This window comes from Vulpes lagopus, chromosome 20 (genome assembly GCF_018345385.1).
Source record: "Vulpes lagopus strain Blue_001 chromosome 20, ASM1834538v1, whole genome shotgun sequence".
Lineage (NCBI taxonomy): Eukaryota > Metazoa > Chordata > Mammalia > Carnivora > Canidae > Vulpes > Vulpes lagopus.
In genome coordinates this window covers 3,534,101-3,554,361 of record NC_054843.1, presented here as the reverse complement: position 1 = coordinate 3,554,361, position 20,261 = coordinate 3,534,101, and the positions used below count along the sequence as shown (strand labels likewise).

General features: G+C 51.3%; 1 protein-coding gene across 4 annotated transcripts; it reads right to left on the bottom strand.

Moving 5' to 3' along the window:
• Positions 1–218: 218 nt before the first annotated feature.
• ZBTB21 (zinc finger and BTB domain containing 21) lies at positions 219–19,652 on the bottom strand. Of its 4 annotated transcripts, XM_041735129.1 has the most exons (4): positions 18,670–18,767; positions 8,867–9,007; positions 6,092–7,683; positions 219–5,491 (listed from the first exon to the last, which is right to left on the bottom strand). In XM_041735129.1, the coding sequence occupies exons 3-4, from the start codon at positions 7,668–7,670 to the stop codon at positions 4,497–4,499; spliced, it is 2,574 nt and encodes an 857-aa protein (XP_041591063.1). In that variant the 5' UTR covers positions 7,671–7,683; positions 8,867–9,007; positions 18,670–18,767; the 3' UTR covers positions 219–4,496. The 4 variants fall into 4 exon arrangements, with proteins under 4 accessions (XP_041591063.1, XP_041591060.1, XP_041591062.1 ...); XM_041735126.1 differs by having other exon boundaries at positions 219–7,683; XM_041735128.1 differs by lacking the exon at positions 18,670–18,767 and adding an exon at positions 15,757–15,879 and having other exon boundaries at positions 219–7,683.
• Between the last annotated feature and the right edge of the window lie 609 nt (positions 19,653–20,261).

Sequence of the window (20,261 nt, the reverse complement as noted above, 5' to 3'; positions counted from 1 at the left end):
GTGGAAAGGCAAACGTGACTGCTGATGTAAGGTTTTAATGAGCACGTACTTGTGGCGCCCCGGAACCTAGCTCTCCAAGAGGCTGCGGGCGCTGGGAAGCACCTGCTCTCAGGCGGCCACTCCCGTGACTCGCCCGGAAAGGCCTTCGTCTGTACTTTCAGAAATGAATATGCTACTAATCGTCATCAACGTCCCAAACAGAGCAGTGAGACCAGGACTCAAAACAAAATACAGTACAAATTTATTGACTCCAATCATTCTTAGTCAAGATTTAAGCAAAGGAAACAGACAACAGAATTGGATACAAATAAGCGATGGATTAACATTAGATAGAAATCCTATTTTACCGTGAGTTTTTCAGTTCCAAAAAGCTCATTCCTAAATAAAATTGAACAATGATTTAGTCCGCTAAGGCATCTGACAACAAAATATACACAATTTGCTTATAACCACGTTTGTTTCATAATAAGGGTTATTCAATGAAAACTTTGAAAGTATTGGATTAATGTCGATTAAGAAATTATCCCTTTTTGGAAATGAACATTAACCAAGTATAACTTTGTGGAGAATTTGAGAACAGCACTAATAAATGACTAGAGAGCACTCAATTGAGTTATTTTCAAGATTTACAGTAAAATACTTTGGTTCCCAAACAACGGTCTCTGAAAGGAATTCCTTTAAAAACCTGACACTAACCCATGCTTCCTCCTCTGGAACGTAAACACGAGCGTTCAGTCTCCCCCCAGCCGCACGAGGAAGTGGGCCCCCCCCTGCGAGGGGACACACGGGAGAAGCACTGAACAAGCACATTAACAATTATGGAAACATAAAACTTCTTAAAGTGCTAAAGCCACAAAAGAAAACCCTATTTTTTAAACTTAAAAAAAAAAAAAGGCCAGTGTTAAAGAACTTATTAAATGTATTAGCATTATTTAAATAATGACGCTTTTCACAATTATTACAAAAAAAAAACCCATCAAGGAGAGATCAGAAATGGGACAAAAAACAGACTTGTAATATTCCAATATGAATTAGTGCAATTTATAAAGAAACCGGCTATGCGTGACATCTAATTATTTTCATGGTAAGAAAATTCAGATACCTTTAATTCTGGATTCTGGTTGTACACACACGTCCGTACACACACGTACACACACACACACACACACACACACACACACACACACACACACACACACACACGGAGACAGAGGCCGACTCCAGGCCCGTGGCTTCTTGTCTCTCCCCGCCCAGGGCCGGCCGCTGCTGGCCTGCAGAGGGAGATGCCCCCTGCCTGCAAGAAAGGGCTCGCTTTGCTCGGGTCTGACAGCTTCCACCCTCATCAGCGCCAATGGGTGCTGCGTGTGGATAAGACTCCCACTGATTAGTAAGGGCTGGAGCCTTTTTTTTTTTTTTTTTTTTTAAAGGCTGTTAACGATCCCCTCCGAAACAGAAAACCGAGAACCACACAGGTGTCCCCGGCAAATGCAAAACCACGTCATGGTCGAACTCGTGGTTGTGTATTTTGATAAAACAGGAAATGCACACTAGCCGTAACTGGTTTTAAAGGTGAATATTCTGCTAAGTTGAAATATTACATAAAAGAAAATGCACACTATCTGCAACCTCCATTGCCTACCTTGATAAAAAGGCGTTTTAGGGCGTTCCTCTCTCCCTCTCCCACATCGAGAAAATGATTCGAGAGCAAGTTCTCAGATTAACAAAGAATATATTAAAACATCTTAACATTCTTTCCACAACTGCATAAAAAAAAAAAGGCATCCTGAATCCTTACAAAGAATACTGAGCTTTCTATATTTTCAAACATTAATTCTCCTCAGAAAAAAAACATTTTTAAGAATACCTTTACCAGCTGGAGTCCTAACAACGAAAAGACCAACCCGTCCCACAGACTGCTTGCCCGCTGTCTGAGATTCATTCTTAAACGAAGCGATTCACGTGTCTTTCGTTATTTTACTTCCTAACATTTAAAATAGTCACAGGAGTTTGGAAGCGTATTTTATTTTTCTGACCACCAAAATAAACTCTCTCAGCCTGACGCTTTGAAGGTAACAGTATAAAAAGTAATAGAAAAACCAGAACTGCATTATAAATGTTTTTTGGTTCAAAATTTTATTCGAAATCTTATGTTCCTTGCCTAGACAAAAATGTGAACGAGACAAAACACTGGCAATTTTCAAAGTCTAACAGATACGCTGAGCCTATATTTAGATCAAAAATATTTTTTTTTTTTTACTGATTAACATCATTAAAAAATCTTCAAAAACGTAGCATAAAGGTTCAAGTCCTGGGATACTGAATTTACAATGCCAAGGTAAGGTGTGGCGTGGAATTACCGCACACACTCTAACAGCCAGAAGCAAGGATTACTCTGAGGGAGACTGTCTTTCGAGGAAGCGACAGCTGCCAAGGTGTTCAGAGTAAGAAACAGCACATTATACAGGGAATTAATTCAATGAGCAATATATCCACGCTGATGTTTCAGGTAACATCATACGCCTTAGTTCTATCTTTAAAATGCATAGATTTCTTCAAGAAAATATAAAGATGGCCAATAACTGGTTACTGCAACTTCATTTTATTTTCCTTTCTGCATCAGATTTAAGTAAGAACAAAAACAGGAAGGGACCCCTCAAATGTTTTGGGACTTGCGATAGTTTCCAAATGGAAAAATAAAAGGCAAAATTTCACATGCAGTTTCTGTAATCCACAAAGCCAATTAGTCTTTTATGAAAATGCTTGTGTTTCAATAAAAAGTTAGCATGTCTTTCCTACCACTGGCACGGAATGTAGGTGACGAGATCGATGAGCACCGAGCTCTTTTCTGCTGCAGCGGTACACACTTAAGTACTCAGCAAATTATTTCTCAGTCACAGTAATTTTCTTTTTTATTTGAGAGAATAGCTTGTAAAAAAAAAAAAAATTTAAGAAAGTTGGGAATCTTCATCCATAGCACTACCTTAAAAGGATTCTGTAGTTTCAACCATTATTTCCACTTGTTCATATCTAACCCCTCGTTTGCACAAGTGAAATAGAAGTTTTCCCTTTAGAAACACCCGCTGAGCTTCGGGTGACACCTACAAAAGCCTTTTAATTATAACTTATACAAAATAGAAAGAAAGAAAAAAAAAAGGCAGCCCAAACCCCATGGGCCAAAATAGGTAGCAAAAATGAACTCTGGACCCTTGATAGTGCTTTAATACAGGTTTTTGAAACATTAAAGCAGTGACTTAAAGCAGAATGATTGCACTAAGGACATTTTACCACGATAAACTCCAACAGATTCTAACAGAAACAGAGGCAGGAAATGGTACGCTGCGAATACTGTTCTTGAGGGTGCGTGGGGACCGCGGCGCGATATTTTCCCCTGCTTCCCATCCTGGGAAGTCCACGCCAACCCGGGACTTACAGCGGCTGTACTGACCGGGAGCGTGGGACCTGGGTACCTAAGTGTCTGTCCCAACCTTACTTGTTCCACTAATGCTGCTAAATTCAAAACGAAGGAGTGCCTTATGCCACCTTTGTGTCCTGTCCCAAATGCACTCGGATTTCCCACCGGTGACAGCATAAATCGGAGGAGACCAAACACGTCCAGTCCTTCCAACGGTGGGGAGGGCTGGGACCTGAGGCACGCGTGCACAGCACAGCAGTTTGGATTACGATGCCTGTCGCCACGGAAACTTTTGTAAATGGGCTCGGAGGCCTTCCAGAAACCCTCACGTTATTCCCCAAATCTTCCATCATTAATTATATTAAATGACCCAAGAGCAAGCTTTTGTTATTTTATAAAAATCTAAGTATTACTATTGCTGATTTAAATTTCTCACAATTTTCATACAAAAAAATTTCTACAAGACCACAAAATACCAAATATTTATTGTTATCAAGTGTCAGGATAACTTATTAAAGTTGAGGCTTATCATTGTTTTATTGCTAAAGTATCCTAAGATCTAACTCAATGTTGCAAACTACTCCACTTCCTCTGGGTACGCTGTGGACTTCAGAACGTGGCCGAGATTGAACTAGAACTTAGGTGTCTGATGTAATCAAAAGAAATACTTGAAGAGTATTTCACTGATTGCAAATCAGTATATTAAAAAACAAAAAGAAAAACAAAACAAAAAACCCCAAAACAAACCAAAACCCAAAACCACCTCTGGGTAAAGATTATACTGACACCGTGGAATGAGGAACCATGCAAACAACCAAAATCGGTCCAATTTCAACATGAATGAAGTCAAATCATCCTAGGACTGTAGGCCCAAAGCACAACCAATTTTAGGTTTCCTAAGCTGAGTGAGGACATTACTAATTAGTATCAATTTACCTCAAGCTCCTATTCAAGCGGAACAATCTCCAACCTTTATTATTCTCTTTGAAAAAATATTTTGTTTCTTATGGACGCTTCACAACTGAGGCTGAACTCTGGAGACCACCTCCCCTTCCGTGGCGGGCGAAGAGGGACGGTCGGTCTCTCAGTTGTGGCTCTGTTCGTGACTCCAAAGGCTGAAGGCTGTCTTGAATGTCCTGTGGCACAGTTTGCACATGAACTGTCTCTTAAATGTGATTGCAGAGAGCGGGGGGGCATGGTAAAAAAGCGTGTCGGATTCCTGGGGTACAAAGAGCTTCTCCGTGGCGGGAGCGGGGTGCTCGGCCAACCCCGTGGGGCTGTCAGGCTCCAGGGGCTGGATCTTGGGCAGCGGCGGGGGCGGGGGCAGCGGGGGCGGGGACGGAGAGTTTGTGGGCGCAGGGCAGGCCTCCGAGTCTTTATGCGCCGGCTCCTCCGTAGCCTGAGACATGTGAGACTGGAAGTGACTCCAGAGGCGGAAGTTGGTGCGAAAAGCTTTGTTGCACACGTGGCAGATGAAAGGTTTCACGGAGCACAGGAGCTCCTGGTGCCGCTCCAGCTGCTTGTGCGCCGTGAACGTCTTGCCACATTTCTCGCAGGGCCACAGGCTGCTGTCCTTGCTGGAGCCTGCCTCCTTGGGGGCGGCACGGGCCTCGGGCGCCTCTTCCTCGGCCTCCTCCGCGGGCTCCTCCTTGACGTGGATCTTCAGCTGCTTAGAGAGGCTCAGGTCTTCGGGCAGACAGGAGGAATCTTCCGAGTCAAAGTTCACGTGCTCTGAACAGTCACTGAACGCGGTGTCGTCTTTCGCAGTGACCGCGTGGTTGGCTTTGCCAGGCTCAGGCTGGGCCTGGGGCCGGGAGGCGGCCGCCACGTCACCGTTGTGGTCCAGGACGGGGAGGGAGAAGTTCTCAGCCGGCGCCATGGTGTTCTGATTGTGGACTTCCACCTGGTGCCGCCAGATGCTGAAGGAGGACTTGAAGGTGCGCATGCAATCCAGACACGTCAGCTTCTTGTACTCACACTTACTCTCGTGCTCCTGCTTGAGCTCCGGCGAGAAAAACCTAAGGCTGCAGTAGGGGCAAACGGTTGCGTTCCTGCATAAGCGCTCGTGGTTTCCTTGCTCTAGAAGAGAAGAGAGCTTAGCATTACAGAGGCGGCACTGGTAAACCTCCTTGTTCTCTACCGGACTCTCGAGAGCGACATGCTCTTTGGGCTTGGCGGCTCTATGGACGCCAATGGGCTTTTCTCCCGGGTGCATTTTTATGTGCTGCTTGAACTGCGAGAGAAAGCGATAGGCTTTTCCACAGTAAGTACAAATGTATGCTCCTTTGGCTCGCGACCGCAAGTTCCTCTTGATGGCCTGGGCCTGGGAGCTACTCTGCCCCTGGAACCCAGGCTTGCTGCGCCGCAGCTTAATGATCAGGGCCTTCTTAATCTCTCTCTCTCGCACTATGTCAATCAGCTTTCTTTGGAATTTCTCATCCAAAACGGCATGTGAACTAGAGGCCGGTGACGGGTTCTTCACGATGCCGTGCTGGGTCTGACAGTGTGTCCACACTTTGAAGTTTGTGTGAAACCGCTTGTGACAGATGTCGCAAGCGTAGGGCTTCTCGGGGTTATGGTACATGTTAACGTGCCGGTGAAGACCTGCTGTCGATCTAAAGATCTTAAGGCAATGTTTGCATTTAAATTTTTTGTTTGGTCTTGTTCCCTCCAACTCACCAAATTCATCTTTATTCAAGTCAGAATCGGGAAACTCGCCGTCGGGGAGCGGGGGGCTCGGGCCCCCCTGGAAGCTCTCTGCGGACACTGGGGACCCGGGCTCGTCCTCCCTCACCTTCTTCAGCGGCGGCCTGCGGTCCGTCCGGAGCCTCCGTTTGGCCGGGAGCCTGCTCGCGTCTTTCTGGTCGTCTTCGGTTTTCAAGGGGAGGTCCCTGGTGGCGGCCGCCGGGTCCCCCACGGTGACACGGATGATGTCGGAGGGGTCGGCCAGGGGACTGCGGGGCTCCGTCTTGATGCGAACCTCGGTCACGGCCGGCTCCCCCTCCCTCTCCGTGGACTGCGAGGCACTGAAGGATCTCAGGCGGTGCGGCTGGGGTGCAGGGCTCCGCTCCTCGGGGGCCGCCTTCTCCCCGCAATCCTTTACAGGTGCCTTCTGAGCCACAGCACAGAACACGGCCCCCGGCACGTCGCTCGCCGCTGAAGGGGGCCCCGGGGACGGCTTCAGATCTATTGAGGGCGAGTAGACAGGCACCTGGCTGTCCATGGACAGCGACCGTCTGAGCAGGCTCTTGACGAGCGGGCCGCTCCTGTCGATGCCCGGCTTCCCGGAGCCAGAGCCGCTGGACGGGACCACCAGCCCCAGCTTCGAGTAGTACAGCAAGTTCCTGTCCTCACCCGGCCCGCCACCTCGGTGAGTTTCCTTTAGCACGTAGGGGGTCTCCGTCGAGCCTCCGAGGGACAGGACCGGGGGCCGGGGTCTCTTCAAAGCCAGCTCTATGGCTTTGCCTTTGGGGAGCTGGCCGCTCAGACCCGCTTTCTCGTCCATCGGCTCTCTGTCCTGCGGAGGCTTGGAAGGCGGCGGCGCGCTCCTTTTCACCAAACTGCTTCGGGAAGGGTCATCCAGAGGCCCAGAGTGCTCCAGAGGCTTGGCATAGCCCACCGAACCATCTTTCGGCCAACTCTTGTCAGCTAGTGGCAGACTGTGGAGCGGCTCGGCTGCTTTGGGGACATGGGGCTTACTGGTGCTGGTCTTGACCGCGGCGCTAGGTGAGGGCCGGGAAGTATGGCTTAGGTCGGGTTGATTCTGACTCACAGTTTTTCCCTGTGCTTCGTTTCTACTTTGACAAACAATGACGCTTCTCTTCTGAGAACTGCTTTCATCATCTTCTATGAATATCTTTTTTCTGTTGGGACACGTTGGAAAGGGGGCCTGAGGTGTTTTAGAGACGATGTTAGTCAGGAAGGAAATCCCAAGGCTGTAGCCCAGTTCTTGCACAGCAGCGAGACTGCTCTTCTCGACAAATAAAGAAGAAGAGTAAATGTAGTTCAAAACGTTATCAAAAGCATCGGGTTCACAAAAGTCAAGCTGAAAGACAGTCTGTGACTCATTCTCCTTGTTTGTGAATAAACTCTGGAAGTATTCACTGCTGGCAGCCAAGACATTTTTATGAGCTCGAAACTTCTGGTCTCCAACAATCAGAAGCACGTCACACAGCTGTCCTTTGAGGCGCTCCTCATTGAGCGCACTCAGCAGAGAGATGGCATGTGCCGGGTTGATGTAATGCAGCAGCCCCTCCATCGCGAGGGCTTACCTGAAAGACAAAGCGTACGATTGTTACGAAAGGTGTGGTGAAAAGCTCTCCACGGGACGGAGCACTCCTCAAGGGCAGGAACACTCGCTGCCTTTTCTCGGGTGCCGGTCCTGAGCAGACCATAGGCAGACACGAGCTCTGTGGGCGAACAATCTTATTTGAACAACATGGCAAACAGCAGCCAGCCGGTCCCGGGGCTCTTGGAGAGCACTGGTCCCCACCGCGGCGGAGGGGGAGTCTCAGGACCGAAGACCGTGACCCAGGTATTCTCACACCAGCAGAGAGCCGCCGAAACTCAGCAGCTGTGCAGAAGAGCATGATTTGAAACAAAAGGTTTGCTATCTAGGGTTCTTATCCGTTTGATGCTTGGTTCTATCTCTCTTGGTTCAGAGAGGAAGCATGAAGAATCGAAGCTCCTGAGTCTGTAATTCTGAAAGGAAGTCAATCTTATCACTGGACATACTTATCCACAACGTGAACTGTTACCACTGGGTTGCAAAGAGGGTGTGTGTGTCGGGGCGGGGGGGGGGGGGGCCGGTATGTGTGTCTCACTAGACCTTTAAAAAATAGGGAAGAATCTGCAAAGAGAAAAATTTCACTGATCACTACTGTGTCACAGTGTTTAGTGAAAGTTAGAAAGCTCAACAACAGAAGAGCTTGGTTTCTTTCTTATGCTAACCACCTTATAATCTCCTGAATACTATTTTCTTACCAAATCACGTTTTCAACAATAGCACAGAGGAAACTGTGTCCCGATCTAAACTCACTTATTACTAATGGTAAATTAAGGGGTTTGCATTGAGATCTCACTGCGATTCTGTTCCAATCTGAGGTTGAGATGTGAAGGCCTGGTGGCTGGGTGCAGGCTCTGGCAGAGACGCCGGTGTGAGAGGCTGCTTCCCGTCCTGGCTGAGTGCCACGGCCCTCGCCTGAAATGGGTGGGATGACTGTGCCTCCCTTTTGCGGTTGTTGCAAGGGCTGGATGAGCCAGCATCTCATACCTGGCAAACGTGTAATTCAGTATCAAAGAAAAGGGTCCATATTAATGCCATCCATGCTCTCAGTGAGGAGAAAGCCACCTCACACAGAGACAACGCTGGACTCTTCAAAGCTGACCCTTCCCTGGGGCTTCCATTACTGTAACACCTCATCCCTTTAAAACAGTTACAACATTTAGGGGCACCTGGTGGCTCAGTTGATTTAAGCGTCCGACTCTTGATTTCGGCTCAGGTCATGATCTCAGGGTCGTGGGTTCCTGTCAGGTTCCGCACAGGGTGGGAGCCTGCTTGAGATTCTCTCTCTCTTCCTCTGCCTCTCCCTCCCTCTAGAAAAATAATAAAACAGTTATGACGTTTACTTTTGAATGGATTCAAAGTAACTAAGACTATCAGTGACAGTTTTATCTTTCTCTAGAGGGCAGGTTGTAAATGCACTCAACTGGATACCCAGGACATTGGCAAGTTCTCCTCTGGTTTCAAAGGATCAGCCTCTGCTGGTCAACCAGCAGGCGGGCTCTTCAGAACAGCCCACAAAGGAGGGTTTGCTAGGCCACCAACCTGGAATAATCAAGCACGGTACACAAACTTCTTTCCTATTATTGATTCCCCGCTATGGTGCCGATTCAATTTAATGGGCTCAAAAAAACAAACAAACAAACAAAAAACAAAACAACCACAATTTAATGGGCTCAGAGACATGACTGCTTCCAGGGATGACGCCCCAAGCACATGCCCCGAGGTTCTGCTCATTGCTGCCCACTGTCATTTCGTATCAGTGGCAAATTTTAATTCCTCTCTTTGCAGTTGCTTAATAGAGACTTTTCCCCTTCCTTTTCTGTTAGCCATTTTAATTTTCCCCTTAATCCTACTACATCTCAACAATCATGCATTTATTTATGCACCCTCTTGCCATCTTTCACAAAGATCAGCAGAGAAAGAAATGACTTGTTATGCCACATTTACAACTCAGCTGTGTACTGAACACTGTTTTTAGTGCTAATAATTTTGAGAAACCTAGTTCAGATGTTGCCACAGGGAAAAGTGACAGATGCAAAATTAAAAGCATGGACAAGTATTTTTAAAAGGGTTTCTGACAATCAACTTAGTGGTTTGAAACTAGTAATCAAAATCATAAACTGGGGCAGCCCAGGTGGCTCAGTGGTGTAGCGCCACCTTCAGCCCGGGGCGTGATCCTGGAGACCCAGGATCAAGTCCCACGTCGGGCTCCCTGCATGGGGCCTGCTTCTCCCTCTGCCTGTCTCTGCCTCCCTCTCTGTGTCTCTTATGAATAAATAAATAAATCTTAAAAAAAAAAAAAAAGTCAGAATGCCTCAAACACAGGAAGGCTGAGACCTCGTGAAACATCAGTCTCAGTTACATGCGCACACGTCCACACGCATGAGCACGCACGATGCACTCCTTCCTGCGACCCAGGGTCAGCACAGCACACATCCACATGTGTGAGCATGCACAATGCACTCGTCCTGGAGTCTGGGTCAAGATGGTGAAAGTCAGTGCTGTAGGCTAGTCAACCTCTGAGGCTCAGTTTCTGTCGCTGGAAGACAGGGACCACAGCAGCTACCACACAATGCCACCAGAGACTTTAAGTGAGAACACAGAAATTGCTGCCATTTACCGAGCACCTAGGACACACTACAAACTGTACCAGAATTTCGCAAGTCACTCATTCATTCACTCATTCAACAAACTGCCACTTGAGAAGGTCTGAAGAAGGCAAGGAGCCCTGCAAGCAGAGGGAGGAGCCCAAGTCACAGCAGGGCTGGAGCAGGGAGCTGTGGGGGAGATGGGGGGAGATGACAGGGGAGAGGCAGGAGACGCCGAACCGCAGGAGCTTTCCACCAGAAGCAGAATGGACGGTCAGATTCATTCTGTCTCCATGCTGCCGAGAATGGCCCTAGCAGGCAGGGAAGGTGGAAGCCGGGAGGCCAGCTAGGGCCTACAGCAACGATCCGGGTGAGACATGATGAGAGGCAATGGTGCCTGGACCAAGGTGGTAGTGGGGGTAAAGGTAGTTACTGGGATTTCTAATGGGCTGGCGAGAGGGGACAGGAAGGGGAGGAGTTAAGAAGAGCTCCAAGAATTGTGCAAACCGCTGGAAGGACAGAAAAATTGGTTTAGATTTTTTTCAGGAATTCGATAGTCTGTGTGCAGACACCTACCCATTAACATGCCCTTCACGGGCATCTCTTCTTGCTTCATTCTCCCTACAACCTTTCCTGTGTTTCCTGGGATCACGTCCCAAATAAACAGCTACTCTGAATCCTAGGCTCAGGATCTGCTCTTGGGGGAATCCAAACCAAGGCACCAGGAAGCACAGGTGTGGGCTATCGGGCTGTGTGAGGACCAAACCACGTGAGAATCTCCGAGTCCCTGGACATGAAGCAAGGCGACTGCACACCGTCTGCACCTTGCTGTATACCAAAAACATGGTTCAGAAAAGCTTCCTTCTTTTGCGGTCTTCAAATTACCACGCTCCCTGCTTTTCTTCCAAGTCACCACTTCTACCCCCAGGCTCCTATACTCTTTGAATGAAGACATTTGGGAATTAGGAAAAATAAGTCACTCAGAGGTGGGTTGTAGGAGATACAGTCACTGTCCCTGAAAACTGCTTAAATGCTACTCATTTGGCTAGGCCCTCCATTTAGTCATCAGCGAGACTACCTATGTGAAAAGTGGGCACGCATACCAAATTCCTGACACACGGGTGTGGGCGATGCTAGGGAATCACCCGTTCCACTCACTCCAGCGCCAACTGGACACCTAGTGACAGTTACTGTTTGAGGGCTTCCTCGACCACATACTACCATCAACACTTTTACACCTTGACTAAGTATTTACAGCAACCCTAGCAGGCAGGTAACATGATTATTTAAGGGATGAGAAACCCAGGCAGAGAGAGTCAAGTAACCTGCTCAAGGTCCCACAAACAGCGGCACAGCAGGATTCACACTGGGGGCTGCAGCACCAGAGGCCACACTCTCTAACCCTCACACCATGCTTTCTCCAGCCTCGTCCTCTAATCCACACAAAGACATATGAGCTGGGTGCTGTCCACAAGCCTGTTTTACAGACAAGGAGATGGAGGTGACTGGGAGGGTGCGCACCAGTGAGTGACCGGTAGTGGGATGGCGGTGGGACAAGCTGGGAGGTGGCTCCCGGGGACACTGAGGATGGAAGCTTGCCAAGCAGGGGCCTGGCTTACAGCTCTCAGAGACTCGTACAGTGAGAATAGGACAGGTTGGTCAGCACACGCCAGGGTATGGAGCCCCGGATGGGACATGTGCAGAGGGACAAGTGCAGCGCAGGTGATGGCATCAGGTGTGGCTCCAAGGCAGGTCAGGGGAGGCTTTCTACAGAAGACGCGGCCTGAACAAGCAGGAGTCAGGAAGGAAGGGTGAAGGGCATTCCAAGGGGAGGGGCAGGGTCCGACAGCACAGAGCGGAGGAGGAGTAGCTGGCTGGAGCAGTGACTGGTTGGCTGGAGCACAGGTTGCACGGAGGGGAGGGCAGGCCATGGGGCCGCGGGAGGGCGGACACCAGGAGGGCCCGGAGGGCTGAGCTACGGGCTGAGCTAAGGCCACCCCAAGACCCTCAGAGGAGATGGACCTCCTCTGTCCTCTTGGGCAGCCCGGGACAAAGTCTGGAGACGTCTGGAGTGATAGGAAAGCGAGCGCAAGGCATGCAGGCTCCTCACCCTTCTCCGCCTGAAGCCCTTGCTTATACCTTTTTCATTATTAAAACTCAAAAACCCTGGGCCCTTTCTTGGTCTGGCTGCAAACAACTAACGTTTTGGAGTTTTGTGTTTTAAGGACGGTAGGTGCATTTATTGAGTTTAACAACTTAACTAAAAAATATAAAATGTTCCATTAAAGATGCAGGCCCTTGGGCAGTCCGGGTGGCTCAGCGGTTTAGCGCCACCTTCAGCCCAGGGCATGATCCTGGGGACCTGGGATCGAGTCTCACGTCGGGCTCCCTGCATGGAGCCTGCTTCTCCCTCTGCCTGTGTCTCTGCCTCTCTCTCTCTCTCTCTCTCTCTCTCTGTGTGTGTCTATCATGAATGAATAAATAAAATCCAAAAAAAATAAAAGAAATAAAAAGAAAAGATGCAGGCCCAAAGAGGGGTGGAAATCACAACCACCGCATTTCACAAACTAATTCAGCAGAACCCTTGGGGCGGCGGGGTGTGTGGACTCAACGCCCAGGCCCTTTGCTTTTTCTGCTCCTCAGCCCTCAGGTAAGGCCGACCCTGTGGCCCAGTGTACCTCCTCCTCCACAAATCCGCTGGCTCATCAAACTCCAACTTCTCATGAATGTTTCAATGGTGAATAACCAGGAGCTCTGACTTACAGAAGACAGCGCATCACAAATTGCAAAGCCCTTACATGTAAAAGCACACTGCCACCGAGTCCACCCCCCACTCCTTTTCCCCTGCTCGTCTCCACCTGACTCATCACTGCAGAGTTCCTGCTATCACTGTAGTCATAGTGAAAAGCCTTGGCGCTCTTAAAAGGAAAGTGGGTGAAATGTGGACCGAAGAGTCATTTACGATGGACAGAAAGAGCTGAGCGGAAACCCCCTGGGAAAGCCAGACTCTGAAACAGGGCTGGCGTGCCACGGCTTGGATCCTTGCACATGCAAATCTTCCAGAACTCTGCCTGAATTGTTCCTATTTCATGTTGTTTCCTGGAATTTCAAAATGAGAATCTTTACAGTTAACAGTTCATGGAACTCACAGCTCCATGGAAAAGACCTTCAAATCAATATTTGTCTCCAGTCCTGGCTCTGTCCCCTGTCAGGTACGTGACCTGCTAAAGGTCACTCTGCCTCTCTGAGTGGTAGTGCCCGTCCCCGTTAAATGGGGCTAGCCCTACCTACCGATCGGACCTTTATGGAGAACAAAGGCGCAGGCTGTCCGCCAGGTCCTCGTGTATGTAGTGCTTCGTATATGGCAAGCACACGTTTTATGTCCTTGCGGCCTTCCTCTCCTCAATGTTTATAGTTCCGGATGCTATAAATCCTGAGAGAGGCCGGTGACAGGAGAGGAGTGAGCTGGCCGGCTGCCTGTTGTCCAGTCGCACACATTCCCGTGACAGGGCAGAGACACATAAAACCCCAATAGGATGAAGGATACAAACGATGCTATGAGAATACTGATTTCAGGAAGCAGTGAATTCGGCTGGGCGGTGGGAGGGTGGATGAGCGCACCGTGGGGACCTCAGGGAGGACTTGGGACTCCCCGCTCACTGGACTATGTACAACAGTGAAGGCTCCAATCTTCACATTTCTACTGCACAGAGTCTTCAGACCCACATCCGATTGTGCCAGGACTTAAAAATTCCCGAAGGCTTGCCCTGGCCTCAAGTTCCAATTCCCCAGCACGGCTACGAAGCCCTTCACAACTGAACCACAGAAAATTATTGTATACCCACAGCTCAAATTCCTCAGGTACTAAATGCCAAGAGAAGCAGGGATCCGTGTCTTATAGAAACCAATTCCACGCAAATTTCCTCTTTACAAAAATATTACATCAAGGAGTTAAGATTTTTAAGGGGAACGGAGGAAAAGGCAGACAATTCTGGAATACGGAGCATTCTGGTGACATGCACAGAAGAAAGCAAAGCATGGCTAAGCACTTGGATAAAAGGGCCCCAGCGGGTGAATGGGGGGCCCAGAGAGGGAGATGGGAGGGACCAAGATAACCTCAGGGCCTCTCTGGTTCTGGAGACTGACAGTCGGGTGGTGTCAGAGCTAAGGTACATTATACACCAAACCTGCTCCAAGACTAGCCCATGGTACCACTTGCATAGGAAAGTGTCTGTTTACAACCAAAACATCAACCTGAAACTGAACTCGGCCCACACGACCCTTTGGAATGTTGGGGACTGCTCACATAGTCCCAACCACGCCACCAGAAAAAAGAACCCGTCAGGAAGCAAACAGCCAGTCAGGAAAACAAAGCACCTACATGTGACTTTGGAGCATAAACATACATGCAGCTCAGCCCCAATCCCTCACGTCTGGACGGAGGCCGGACTCCCCACTTGATTTTACTATTACTATGCAAAGGAGACAAGAAGTGCTGAGTTGGCTTTTCACTCACTTGGTGACAATGCAGATATGCAGAAATTGTCTAAAGCTTCTCAGATTTCAAAGCTAGTTTTCCTCAGCGCATCCTTCCGGGGCAGGAGGGGCAGGAGTGTCCCTCCAGAAGGTCCCATCTCACCCAGGGTTTCAGTCTCTCGCACTTCGGGGTGTGCCCCTCACGTGCACGGGGATTAGCAGTGCAGCCTCTCTAGTCCTGCTCTGGAGTCCTGCTGGAGGAGGCCTGGGTTTGGCCGGGGAAGAAGCACCCCGTCCCAGGAGTCTGATGAGCGGCTCTCCCCAGGCAAACGGGCAGGCACACAACCAAAGCCACGCAGACCACAAACTTTCTCCCCGGAAGATGGGCCTGGAAATGCAGTGGGCCAGTGCCCACCACACCGATTCCTGCCAGTTACCTTGGTTTCCGTACTTCCCGGCCCAATTCTTTAGCTCTTCCTTAAACCTCGGGAGCAGCCCTGGGTCTTTACAATAAATTCCTTGTTCTAGTCAAGCTAGCCTGTTTCTGGTCTCGTTATTAAAGGACCCTAACTGATACATTTCCAAGTGTTACTCATTCTTCCTGCCCGGCTCTCCAAGTCCATCCTTTACAATCCTGCTGCTAGATGGGGCTTCCTAAAACAAAGCTTCAAACACTCACTGGACATACAGACTATTATGATTTCAACTTCTTTATTGAGCTCATTATGTGCAAGGCATGGTTAGACACACCTGAAATGCAGGGGTGCCCAACACAGACAAAGCCCTCAAATTCTAGTGGGGTAAATCAGATAATGAACAAGGAAACAAGTGAAAAAGGTAGCTTCAGATCACGCTATAATGGAAGTAAACAGGGTGCTACAACCAGGTGGAGGAACTAGGGGGTTTGAAAAGAATGGTTAGGAAATGCCTCAATGTGACATTTTAGCTGAGCGACAAGAAATAATAAAATAATGAAAACATGGTTCTCGGGGCACCTGGGTGGCTCAGTGGTCGAGCTGCTGCCTTTGATCCCAGCGTCCGTCCTGGGATGGTCCTGGGATGGGGTCCTGGGATGGAGTCCCGCGGAGGCCTCCCCGCAGGGAGCCTGCTTCTCCCTCTGCCTGTGTCTCTGCCCCTCTCTGTGTCTCTCATGAGTAAATAAAGTCTTAAAAAAAAAAAGAATACATGGTTCTCCCTTGCATTAAATGTATAATTTTAAAAGCACAGACTCTGTGGCTCTGTGAATCTGGTGACAAACTACTTTTTAAATTTACTTTCCCTTTGTCATTCCCTTGTGATAACTTCCTGCTTCAGATGCTGTGTCTCTGGGACATAACCCGAGCATCCCGCTTCTCCCACCACCAGACTTTGAACGTCTAAGATCTCATCTACCCTTCCCCAGCACTCTCTCCTGGATGCTGATCATCTTTCAAAGCTCAGCTCAAATCCAATTGCTCTGTTAAGCCTGCTGCCATGGGCTGGACTGTGACCCCCTCCCGGGGGCCACACCACACACTGAAGCCCTGACCCCGCCCATGCACCTCAGAATGCAAGCATATTTAGGGGCGTCTGGGTAGCTAACCCAGTGAAGCATCTGCCTTCGACTCAGGTCATGATCTTAGGGTCCTGGGATTCAGCCCCGTTGTCAGGCTCCCTGCTCAGCAGAGTCTGCATCTCCCTCTCCCTCTGCACCTCTCTCCTGCTCGTGTTCTCTCTCTTGCTCTATCTCAAATAAATTTATTTTTGGGGGGGGCGGTAAAAAAAATAAGGACACAAGCATATTTAGACAGTCTTTAAAGAGATCAAGTTTTAATGAGAACTTTAACGTGGGCCCTAATCCAATCTGACTGGTGTCCCTACGGCGGGAGGAGATAAGGACACACACACAGAGGGACAAGCACATGAAGACAGAAAAGACAGTTGCCTACACACCAAGGAAGGAGGCCTCAGGAGAAATCAACCCGTCCACACCCTGATCCTGGGCTTCCAGGCTCCAGAACTGTGAGAAAATACATCCCTGTTTAGCCCCCCCGCACCCCCGCCCCCGTCCGTGGTGCTTTGTTTTGGCAGCCCTTAGCTGACCAACACACTTTCCTTAGCTACTTCAATTCATAATGAGGAAAAGCACCTTTCAACTCCTGTGTTACAGAGTGGGATCATTCACATAACGTGTGTACGGTGCCAGATATTGTTAGTTGTGTGTCTTCTCGACAGAACTGTGAGCTGTTTAAGGATGAAAAATCTATTTAATATGTTTTGACGCTCTTCACAATGTCCTGCATGGTTACCTTGCACGACAATAAGTATTTGTTGATTCTTCTGTACCCTGGTAACCCAATTTAACGCAGGAGTAGAAATTGTGCCTTTCACTTGTTTTCCTAAAGTAAAGCTGGTCTCATCACTGCCTTTTGGAATACTAATTGATCTTCCTATTACTTCCTAGATAAAATCCAAACTCTCCAGACTGAACACTTCTGGTCATAATTTATCTTTCCGCCCTCTCTGGACACTCCTTGCCATCTACCCTACAAACCTGTACACCCCATGCCCACCACCTAACATACCTTTCTTACCCTCCCTTGGCCAACTTTGTCAGCCAGATCCAGCTCAAATGTCACTGTATCTACAAAGCTCTAGTTACCGTGCCCCCAGCCAATGGCTCAGTCCGATCTGAACTAGCACAACACCCCATCTACCTGTCTGTAGTAACAGCACAAGTACTCTGAGTGACCTGCTTTTCTACTTCCCTCACGAGAGACCATAAAAGGAAGACCGCTTATTTCCGTCTGTGTATCCCCAGTGCTTAGCACGGGCCTGGAAAGTATCTGCTGGGTAAAGAGAAATCGTCACACCCAAGGTCCAAGACCTGCACCTGCTCACCCTCACTGCTCCAACATCTGTCTCAAGAGCTTAGCATGTGGCAGCTGCGCTTTCTGTAGGAGCTCTTGGGGCTCAGTTACGGGGACGCGGACTCCCAAGTCCGTACCTCTGCTCAGACTTCTCCGGGGGACGGCAGGTGCCTGCTCAACACTACCAGCACGGCATACTCCGCATGCCCAGGACAGCACTTGCGGCCCACTTCCCTCGCCCCTACTCCACATCTGCTTGTCCTCACACATTCCTTATTTGGTTAGGTGTGCTGCCAACCAGCAGCTCTCCCAACCCGGAAACCTCTTTCCTCTCTAGCCCATCACCACAACCTGGCAAACCTCGCTTGTAAACAGCCCTAGAATCAGCTCTTCTCATCCCTGTTGGCTGTGGGGACAGCTGTCCCTTCAGGGATCTGCTCACCCAGAGACTCCCAATAACTCCTCTTTGTTTACACACCCGGGGGGGGGGGGATCCTCTGCCATAAAACCCTGGTAAGTTCCTTGAAGACTGGGGTTCTCTTTCACCCCACGTTCAGTAAACAGCGTTGAATGAATGAATTGAACAGAATGCTCTTTTTTTTTTTTTTTTTTTTACGCAAACCTACCTCCCAAATTTGTACTTTTTTAACACCGGCATTTAGGAATACTTAAATTTAAAAGGAATGACAATGAGACATTAGAGGTGGAAAGGGGGGGGGGGCAGTTTACTCCAAGCGTCAGAAGGGAGAGCTGGATTTAAGAGTTACTGCCAACAAGAAACCCCAAACCGACGAACCCACTTGGTCCTCTTGAGCAAGGTGCACAGAGCATAACGCAGGCTCCTTGGGGATGACTCAGGGTCACGGTGATGAACAATCACTGGTCTATGCTGTAATACGCTGATGCCCCCAGGCCAGAGGTGGGAGCGGGGGGAGGGGGGGGCGGGCAGCTCCCGCACTAAAAGGACCCCAGGATGCAGCACTGTATGGGGTCTGGGGGACGCCTGCCGGCAGCCCCCGGAGAGAGCCACAGCCTCCACAGCCTCTGCAAACACCCCACCTCCAAGCGTGCTGCTGAAGCGCACGGTCCACGCGCACGCAGCCCGGGGCTTGCAGGGAGGGCATGGCCACCGGGCTGCAGCGCTAGTGCCGAGGGCTCCCCTGCGCTGCGATCCTTCACAGGACGCTGCTCAACTCCTTCGCCATCCGCAGGCCAGCGGGGGTCCCTGCGGGGAGCGCCCAGGGCCGCTGCTCCCGCCCCGCCCCGTCCCCCTGCGCCTCCGGCCGCGGAATCCCGGCAAGGAGCCCTCTGCAGCCCCGAGGCCTGCGGCCAGCGCCGGGAGCCCCGGGAGCGCCGGGAGCGCCGGGAGCCGGGTCCTGCAGGGGTCCTGGAGGGGCAGGGGCGCGCCCCGGGCTCCACGCGTCCCGCAGCGGGCCGGCCAGGGAGGCGGGTGCGGCGGCCCCCGAGCCGGACCGACGGGCCGCGGGGCGCAGGCCGCTGCAGGTGCCGGGCCCCCCGCGCGGGCACCCGACGGGCGCACGCGCCCTCCGCCGGCCGGAAGGCGTCCCAACCGCTGGGCGCAGGTGCGCGCGCCGAGGCCGGGCACGTCCGGCCCAGGGGGGCACCTGGCCGCGCGAGGAAGAGCCGCCGGGGGCCGAGCATGCGCACTGGCGAGGGCGAGGCCAAGTGCGGGCAAGGAGCATGCGCAGTGTGAAGGCACAAGCGGCTACGTGGGAGCCCGGGGCATGCTCGGTGAGCGCCGGGACCCCGCGCACGCGCAGAAGCGCCCGGAGCCCGCAACCCGCTGGTGGAGAGAAAAAAGAGGAGAGAAATCACCTCAGAGTTACGTCAGGAAAGGCCGCGCTCTGCGAGGAGGCTGTGGCCTCCCACGGGGCCCCGCAGTTCTCCCGGGGCGAGGGGCGTGACGGTTACTCACCGGTCTCCAGCCCCGAGGCAGACGCCGGGCCCCTTTCCGCTCACACTCGGCTCGCGCGCGCCGCAGCCGCCGCTGCCGCTGTGATTCCATCCATCTTGAATTTGACGTCATCCCACACCAGGGATGAGGTCATCGCAGGCAGCGCTCGTCACGTGCGCGGCGCTGTGATTGGGCGCCGGGCGCCGGGGGGCGGGGCGAGGGAGGCGCGCCGCGCCCGGGGGGCGGGCGGGGGCGGGGCCGCGGGGAGCGCGGCGGCCGCCCGCGCCCTTCCGCGCCCCGCGCGCCCCCGGCCGGCCCGAGGCGGGGCTCCGGCTGCCCGCGGGCGGCGCGGCTCGTGCGGAGCGGACCTGGCGCGCGCACCTGTGCTCCCGCCGCGGGGCCGAGCCCCGGGATGGGCCCCGGGTCCCTAACTTTGTTGCTGCGATGGCCCGCGGGCTGCGGGAGCTCCTGCACGAGCAGCGCCAGCCCTCTGCACCCCGCGGGCCGGCCCGGGACCGCCGCTGCCAGGGCGCTGCAGGGGCGCCAGGTCGCCCCCTAAAGCGAGGGTTTTAGGACACGCCCTGGCCCAGGCGGCGGGAGAAGCAGGCTCCGTGCAGGGAGCCCCACGAGGGTCCCCATCCCCATCCCCGACCCCCAGGATCACGACCCCAGCGCACTGCAGACGCTCAACCGCTGAGCCACCCCAGGCGTCCCTAAGTTCAGGGTTTTAAGCCGT